This window comes from Engystomops pustulosus, chromosome 9 (genome assembly GCF_040894005.1).
Source record: "Engystomops pustulosus chromosome 9, aEngPut4.maternal, whole genome shotgun sequence".
Taxonomy (NCBI): Eukaryota; Metazoa; Chordata; class Amphibia; order Anura; family Leptodactylidae; genus Engystomops; species Engystomops pustulosus.
Genome location: NC_092419.1, coordinates 103571351 through 103579793, shown reverse-complemented (window position 1 = coordinate 103579793; position 8443 = coordinate 103571351). Strand labels below are relative to the sequence as shown.

The following is an 8443-nucleotide window of genomic DNA, read 5'->3' as shown; positions in this document are numbered from 1 at the left end:
CAATCCTCGGCGTCGGCAGTATATGACCAGCCCCAGGGTCAGACTCGGTCCCAGCCTCCACCAAGTTAACCCAATGTGCCGTCAGCGATATATAGTGGCCCTGCCCGGCAGCACTCGTCCACGTGTCCGTGGTCAGGTGGACCTTGTCAGAAACGGCGTTGGTCAGGGCACGGGTGATGTTGTCTGACACGTGCTGGTGCAGGGCTGGGACGGCACATCGGGAAAAGTAGTGGCGGCTGGGGACCGAATACCGAGGGGCGGCCGCCGCCATGAGGTTGCGAAAGGCCTCGGTCTCTACTAGCCTATAGGGCAGCATCTCCAGGCAATCTGGAGATGTGCACATTAAGGGCTTGGGCGTGCGGGTGGGTTGCACTATATTTGCGTTTCCGCTCCAGCGTCTGGGGTATGGAGAGCTGAACGCTGGTGGATGCTGTGGAGGATCATGGAGGCGACGATGGGGTTTTTGTGGCAGGGTCCTGGGCAGGGGGCTGACTATCAGCTGACACAGGGGAAGGAGCAGTGGTGTGCACGGCCGGAGGTGAACAGGCTTGTTGCCACTGAGTGGGGTGTTTAGCATTCATATGCCTGCGCATACTGGTGGTAGTTAAGCTAGTAGTGGTGGAACCCCTGCTGAGCCTGGTTTGGCAAATGTTGCACACCACAGTCCGTCGGTCATCCGGTGTTTCCTTAAAGAACCTCCAGACTTCTGAAGATCTAGCCCTCGCCGCAAGAGCCCTCGCCACGGGAGCTTCACTAGTTGACACATTTGGCGCTGATGCACCAGCTCTGGCCCTGCCTCTCCGTCTGGCCCCACCACTGCCTCTTCCAACCTGTTCTGGTCGAGGACTCTCCTCCGTCTCAGAAGCACTGTGTTCACCCGGCCTCTCAACCCAGCTTGGGTCTGTCTCGGACTTCCTGCCCTGACAACAACTTCCCCACTGTCTGACAACCGTGTCTCCTCATCGTCGGACACCTCTTTACACACTTCCACTACGTCAAGAAGGTCATCATCACCCACAGACTGTGACTGGTGGAAAACCTGGGCATCGGAAAATTGCTCAGCAGCAACCGGACAAGTGGTTTGTGACTGTGGAAAGGGTCCAGAAAACAGTTCCTCAGAGTATGCCGGTTCAAATGCCAAATTTTCCTGGGAGGGGGCAGACTGGGGGGGAGGAGGCTGAGGTGCAGGAGCTGGAGGAGTGGCGATTTCGGTGACATGGGTGGACTGCGTGGAAGACTGACTGGTGGACAAATTGCTCGAAGCATTGTCAGCAATCCACGACATCACCTGTTCGCACTGTTCTGGCCTCAACAGTGCTCTACCACGAGTCCCAGTAACTTCAGACATGAACCTAGGGAGTGTAGCTCTGCGGCGTTCCCCTGCTCCCTCATCAGCAGGTGGTGTCTCACCCCGGCCAGGACCACGGCCTCTGACCCCTGCAGTAGTTGGACGCCCACGTCCCCGCCCTCGTCCTCTACCCCTAGCCCTCGGGTTAAACATTTTTAAAATGAGAGTTATAGCTTTAATTTTTTTTTAACTTTTTTTTGTGTTTTTTTTTTTTTTTGTGTGTTTTTGAGTTTTTGAGTTTTTAAAACCAAACAATGCTATCCTATTGCTATGGCTATTTTCTAGCCAAGTATGAAAGCACACTACTATGCCAGATGAGAGGACACTGAGTTATTAAACAAAATAAACGTAAAATAAAAAAGGACAAATGGCAGACTGTGCCTAATTGAAATCCAACCCCTACTAAATTTTCCCACTTCGGTCTTTGCGATGGATATGTGCGTCACTAAGCGCAAAACACAGCGGTCGCAAGTCTCACTACAAATTGCTCACAATTGGCCAGTAGATGCACTGCAGCAAGTACAGCCACCAGCAGATCAACCAGAAATCAAATATATAACGCTACTGTAGGCGTAAGCCGTTTGGATTCTCCTATGGCTATTTTCTAGCCAAGTATGAAAGCACACTACTATGCCAGATGAGATGACGCTGAGTTATTAAACAAAATAAACGTAAAATAAAAAAGGACAAATGGCAGACTGTGCCTAATTGAAATCCAACCCCTACTAAATTTTCCCACTTTGGTGTTTGAGGTGGATATGTGTGCCACTAAGAGCTAAACACAACGGTAGCAAGTCCCCCTGCTAATTCCTCACAAAATGGTACTAGATGCAAATAAAAAAAAAAAAAAGTAGAACGTTATTGTAGCCCTAAGAAGGGCTGTTGGGTTCTTTGAGAATCACTCCTGCCTAACAGTAAGCTAATAGAACACCCTAACGCTTTCCCTGACCAGCAGCAGCTCTCTCCCTAGCGGCATCCAGACACAGAATGATCCGAGCAGCGCAGGCAGGGGCTAGTCTATCCCAGGGTCACCTGATCTGGCCAGCCAACCACTGCTATCGACGTGTAAGGGTACCACGTCATGCTGGGTGGAGTGCAGAGTCTCCTGGCTTGTGATTGGCTCTGTTTCTGGCCGCCAAAAAGCAAAACGGCGGGAGCTGCCATTTTCTCGAGCGGGCGAAGTATTCGTCCGAGCAACGAGCAGTTTCGAGTACGCTAATGCTCGAACGAGCATGTTCGCTCATCTCTAGTCACAACCCTCTAAAGAATCAAACGCCAAGTCTCTCATATCTGTTCCATCACAACTTTGGTGCCCAAATCCAATTTGGCCAAAGTGTCTGTGGACCAATCTTTACAGGACCTGTTGACTTGGGGTTTTTATTCTTCACATCCCAGGGCATCATTTACGGATTCAAGGCATCAGAATACCAAAAGTCATTGACTCCCCCTGAGTAAGGGTTGCCAAAATTTGAGAATCATCTTCTTACAAGATCAAAAGAATCATCTCAAAATTCAGTATTGAGGTAGGACATGTCCAGCCTATAGGACTTGACCATATACATTACAGCAAACATTTACCAAGAGAAGAACATAAAATCATTTCAATTTCAGGAATTCTCCCTCTGGGTTTAGTTTGTCACAGAAATAAAGTAATGAAGTCAAAGCTTCCTCTGATTTCCCTGTGGAAGGAGCCGGGGCCTTGGGAGTGTAGGCAGAGCAGCGGCCTCTGAATTCTCTTAGGGGCTCATTAGCTACAAGTTTCATAACACGAGGAATAAGCACTGGTGCCAGAGGAAAGAAATTATACTACTGTACAACTGAAAATGCCATGTTATAACTTTATATGGTAGGTTGTGATGGGTAGAAGCCATTGGATCTTTGTGCACGGTCCTGAGAAGGCCCATTCTGAAGAAGCCAAGATATGGTTCTTACTGTAGCAACTAAAGACCATCATGAGCAGACACCCTACCACTGGTGGGACCATCTAACATCACTTCTAGTGTCATGATGCTTGGGGGTTCAAGGGCAATGACCCATGGACACAATTGAACACAGATGTTGAGAACAAAGGGACCAGGACACAAACTTAGGTGGTAGCTAAAAAGACTGATTTCTAAAAGTTTCACTATATTAAAAAAAAAAAAAAAAAAAAAAGTTTAATCTCCATTCTCCCACTAATGAGTCCTACTGACAAGTTGAGCTGGAATTAGAGTTTCAACTATATTACTCAACATCTGCAGAGGAAATCCCTGACCACCATTAGAGACTAATTAATTACTCAGATGATGGGTGTAACAGAACACATAGCGCCCCCTGCTGCAGTTGTGGATATAGATCAGAGGTGTAATGAGAGGTCATAACGTTTCCTGGCAGATGGGGAAGCCACAATGTGAAGGATCCACTATGAGATTAAGAGGGCAGGAACATTGAGGGACGGATGGTGGATGTATTGGTTGTCCATGTTAACCATGTTCAATTTCATTAACACATTTCAAGCGCATCTGAAGATGCGCTTGAAATGTGTTTAAAGGGGGAGGGAAAAAAAAAAAACCTTTATCATAATACTGATGTGTTTTGGGGTGCATTGTGAACACCGCTTTAGAAAGTACAGATAAGTCACATGTAGTAGTAGTTTTGCTCACTTGATAAATTCCTCCCCCCCCCCCCCCCCATCTTCTCATAAAGAACACCCACTACCTACCAAATAAGAAAACTAGAACTGTATTTTAATGCAGATTGCGGTTTATTGTTTAATAACAGATTTAGAAACCATGTGCAGGGTACTTTAATAAAACACTAGTGTCAATTTCATCAAAAACAGTAGTACCCCAACAATCCCCCAGACAAAGATTAAAATGGCACTGATATACATGAGATGGATCCAAGCTTGAAGGTTCCAAGACATAGGGTAGCAGAAGTCCTCGATGATAGAAGTCCCCGGCTGTCCATAGTCAAAGACCTTCTCGCACAGACAATGGCCAAAGTTGCCTACAACGACCAGGTTGGAGGAGTCACATTCGGCATTGCCGACACATTTAGCAGCAGTGACACCATCTGGTCATGGACGATAAAAAGTTCTGGGGAATTATTAGCTTCCTAAATATTACAGTGCCCGGCATGTGTATTCAAAATCTCCTTCAGCTTCCTCCTTGGTCTCCACAGTTACATTATCATAGATCAGGCCCTTCCACACTCCCTTTTCCACCATGTCAACATTCTCTCCAGTGATTTTTGTCTTGCGAATATAGGCGGTAAAGGGGATGGACGCATTTTCCATTTTGGAAACCACTAGCTGAGCAGTGACCTTACTGTGCGGTGGGACATTGACCGTAACGCTTCGCCTTTCCAAAATAGACCTGTAGGTGGAGGCCACCTTCTGGAATGTCCCATTGTAAGTTATGGTTGCTTCAAAACCCAGAACAGTAAATTCGGAGGAAACATTAGAGTTCAGGCCCCATGTGGTTTCCCATTGGGTCGTTTCTGAGGTTCGGGTCTCCCAGGTTAGATTGAACACATGAGTTTGGTCAACATCCGACTTATTGACAAAGGTCTCTTTCCTAAGCACACATGGGCGACAGATGAGCTTGGAGATGTCATTGAGCTCAACGTTTGAGATATCAAAACATGGGGCGTACATATCTCCGATTCCGGCACGAAACCGGCAACAGTCATCCATGCCGGAGCGATTGACCTCAATCATGTCATTATGGAATCGGAAAGTCCTGCATACAAACAGACCATTGGAGGCTTTGAACAGAACCTTCTCCCCATCGTTGTACACATCAAACTCACAACGCTCATCCGGGACACTCTTCTCAATCTCCAGACAGAGAACTCCATCATTGTCTACCCAGCTGACGTACATTTCACGCAAGTCCTGCAACATAATTTTGCCGTTTCGGAGCACAATGATGTTAAACTTGCTGCCAAGATCCTTCGTAAATTGAGGGTACATCAGGTTCTGCTTGCCATTAAAACATGAGCTCAGGAACATGTCATTATCCGTCTGGAAGGAGACCCCTTCTTCAGCGTTTAAATAAATAACAAGAGGTCCGAGGCCTTTGGAGATACCCTGCAGAAGAGAGAAACAAGTCAAACCCAACAGAACCCATTGGCTTTTGCCTTGATGTAGGTTTAGACCGGTGCCAAGCTACAAGCAGGACCATGGCAGGTACAGTACAAGATGAAGAGGTTGGGGGATTGCTGCAGACTAGTCAATTGGTCATTTTTACGACAATTTAAGTCACTGCACCCATTACAAGCCCAGGAAACAAAACTAAAGAAAAATATATATACATTTCTTACCATCTGGAAATTGCAGGTGCTGAGCAAATCCTGCAAAGCAAAAAACAAAGACAAAGAGTTAGTGTTCAGTAAAGCTGGTCTCCACCATTGCAGCTAGATAACAAAGAAATGGCTTAAGAGACACCACCAGGATGAACAGATGTAAACCAAGCACATGGACATCTGGTGTGCACCCTCTCTGCCCTTTTAGCTTCTTATGTGATGTTTTTAACCAACAAAAAGGGATTTTAAAATTATGCAAATGAGTCAGGGTTCCAGGTTCCATAAGTTTAATAGAGCCTGGAGCCCCTATAGCTCATTTACATAATTTATAAAGCCTTATTCTTAAAAACCAGGGCATTAGGCCGGCGGCCCTTTTTAAGCAGTCCATTAAAAAGCACATGTTTTTGAAAACACATCCGTTTGACCTGTTTTAATTAAGATAATTGGTAAAACAGATGCGTTTATTAACGAACTGCTTAAAAAAGACTGGTTCAAAATGCCACGTGTGCCGCAGGCCTAAGGGTGAAGACACACGTGGCGTTTTTAGGTAGTTTTTGGGCTGTTTTTAGTACAGCATTTTCAGATCGGAAAAAAACGCATGCGTTTTTGACCAGTTTGAATTAAGATAATTGGTCAAACCTGTCAAAAACGGATGCGTTTTTTACGTTCTGAAAACGCAATAACTAAAACGGCCCAAAAACGCCACGTGTGTCTTCACCCCAAGTACTTTAAAAAGAAGATCCTGCCAGAGGGGGCCCACAACAGTATGTCACTGTTCTAGGTTTACAATCTTTCATCCTGGTGGTAAACAATTCAATAAATTTCCCCATAAATGCTCTGTGGCACAAGGGGACAGGGAAAGGCATAGAATTATTATTTAGAAGGAGTTTCATTAGGGGAAAAAAAAAAAAAAAAAAAACACAAAACCTTGGATTCGCTAGTTGGCAGAGATGGTCCGCCTGGCATCACAGGGGATTTGTGACCAGGCCCAGTACAAGAAGCATTCATAGCTTAAAGAGTTCAGCATTCAGAGCTCAAAGTCCCCGCCATATTGGCTCAGGTGGAAATGGCGCACACAACCCTCCAGACACAACGGGGGATTTCTCAAAACACTGGCAAGCGGTGCACTAGCGCTCTATAACGCCCATCCCCCACACCGTGCCGGATATAACAGGCATCGGCCTCCAAGTATCAGATAAGTGCCAGGGCGCGTCCATGCTGATAAGAGACATGGCTTCCCTTCATTGGGAGACTTTGTCCATAGCAACCAGGCCGCTGTATTCAGTTACTATGGACAAGGCTCTGGTCTCCTGCAAAATAAGGCCCAAAACACATTGGGGGACATTTACTTAGTGTCGGTGTCTGCATTGGCTTTGTTACCGACCTGCTCTGGGAAAGAAGACATTTAATATTGTGGAGCTGTGCAGAGACATTTCTGGTGCGGAGACCATTTTCTGTCCCTGGGACCAAAATCTGTCCCGAGCACCAGAAATGTGTCCAACAGTCCCTGCTAGACCAGTTTTCTTTTGGTCTACTTTCCGCAAGTTTACGGCGCCCAAAAAGGGCTGCGACATAGGGTCGGAGTTTCCACTCCGCCAAAGCCACGCCCCTTTTCGGAGAAGAGTCAGAGCAGACGGGATTTTTTCTGGCGCCGCCAGCTAATAAATAGGTCTGAGAGCAGAACATGTGGTGAGAGCGCCACAAAACTGGCAGAAACGCCATAGTAAATGTCCCCCATTGTTTACCACAGACTAGACCCATCCTCATCCATGTGGTTTTATACAGAAACCCAACATTGTCAGGGGTGTATTACAAGGACTGTACCCAGACATAGGAGCCTAAAGGGTCTCATTAAGCCCCTCTTCCAGTACCAGTGTAGTAGGGGTCCAGTCATTGGGGCCCAGCAGATACATAAGTGCACATAGGCCTGGACCCAGCTACTAGGCCCGAATAGGATCCACAGATTTAACATGTGATGTGGCTATAGAAGCAAAAAACACACAAGGAGATTGTCATGAAGGAACATCCGAGCCCAGAGCTTGTCACATTCACAATGGCAGCATGGAGGGGAATCAGTCTCCATGAGGATAGTGATGTCTGCAGGATTATGGAGCACATGTTACAAGGCCACACAATGCAGTACATATCCATCCCCATAGACAGAACACCAAGCTGCTGGGCCACAATGCAGTATATATCCCCATAGACAGAACACCAAGCTGCTGGGCCACAATGCAGTATATATCCCCATAGACAGAACACTAAGCTGCTGGGCCACAATGCAGGGTCTGTAGCAGCCCCAATAATTCATGGCAATAGTCTTCATTTGGGAAGAGACACCCTCAGGCTCCTAGGCCCAAGTCATACAAATCATCAGCACTACAGCAGCCATTGTACCTACCGTATACCACATACTGCAGACTATTGCACCAGCCCACAGCACAACACATATATAGCGGGACTCACCAGCAAAACTGAAGCAAGCGCTGCCATCCCTCCTCCCCCCGGGGATTTAACAATCTGATGTGCGGCAGGTGATCCGGGTCATCATTAACGAGTATACAGGGGGAAAAAAGTGATTTCTTGCTGATTTTTCTGCATGTGATTCAGGGCGCATTCACACAATGCATTGCGTTGCGTTGTGCGTTGCGTTTTTGCCGCATTCCACTGGCTTCAGTTTTAATTACATACTAAAGTTGCGCTTTAGCAGATGCCGTGGAAACGCAATGTAACCTTAGCATGTAATCAAGGCTGAAGCCAGTGGAATGCGTCAAAGACACAACGCACAACGTGACGCAACGCAACGTG

The 8443-nt window shown here is 46.8% G+C and overlaps 1 protein-coding gene across 2 annotated transcripts; it reads right to left on the bottom strand.

Annotated features, from left to right (window-relative positions):
• Window positions 1–4068: 4068 nt before the first annotated feature.
• LOC140077704 (uncharacterized) lies at window positions 4069–8143 on the bottom strand. 2 transcript variants are annotated; one of them, XM_072125093.1, is made up of 3 exons: window positions 8102–8143; window positions 5654–5683; window positions 4069–5420 (listed from the first exon to the last, which is right to left on the bottom strand). In XM_072125093.1, exons 1-3 carry the CDS (start codon window positions 8126–8128, stop codon window positions 4452–4454), a joined length of 1026 nt encoding a protein of 341 aa, XP_071981194.1. In that variant the 5' UTR covers window positions 8129–8143; the 3' UTR covers window positions 4069–4451. The 2 variants fall into 2 exon arrangements, with proteins under 2 accessions (XP_071981194.1, XP_071981195.1); XM_072125094.1 differs by lacking the exon at window positions 8102–8143 and adding an exon at window positions 8037–8091.
• Between the last annotated feature and the right edge of the window lie 300 nt (window positions 8144–8443).

Bases quoted from the DNA above. Each gene is read 5' to 3' on its own strand.
- LOC140077704 (XM_072125093.1), bottom strand. From the start codon at position 8,128: ATGGCAGCGCTTGCTTCAGTTTTGCTG. The intron at 5,684-8,101 runs GTGAGTCCCGCT...TTTGCTTTGCAG, and splicing joins CGCTTGCTTCAGTTTTGCTG to GATTTGCTCAGCACCTGCAA. The intron at 5,421-5,653 runs GTAAGAAATGTA...TCTCTTCTGCAG, and splicing joins GCACCTGCAATTTCCAGATG to GGTATCTCCAAAGGCCTCGG.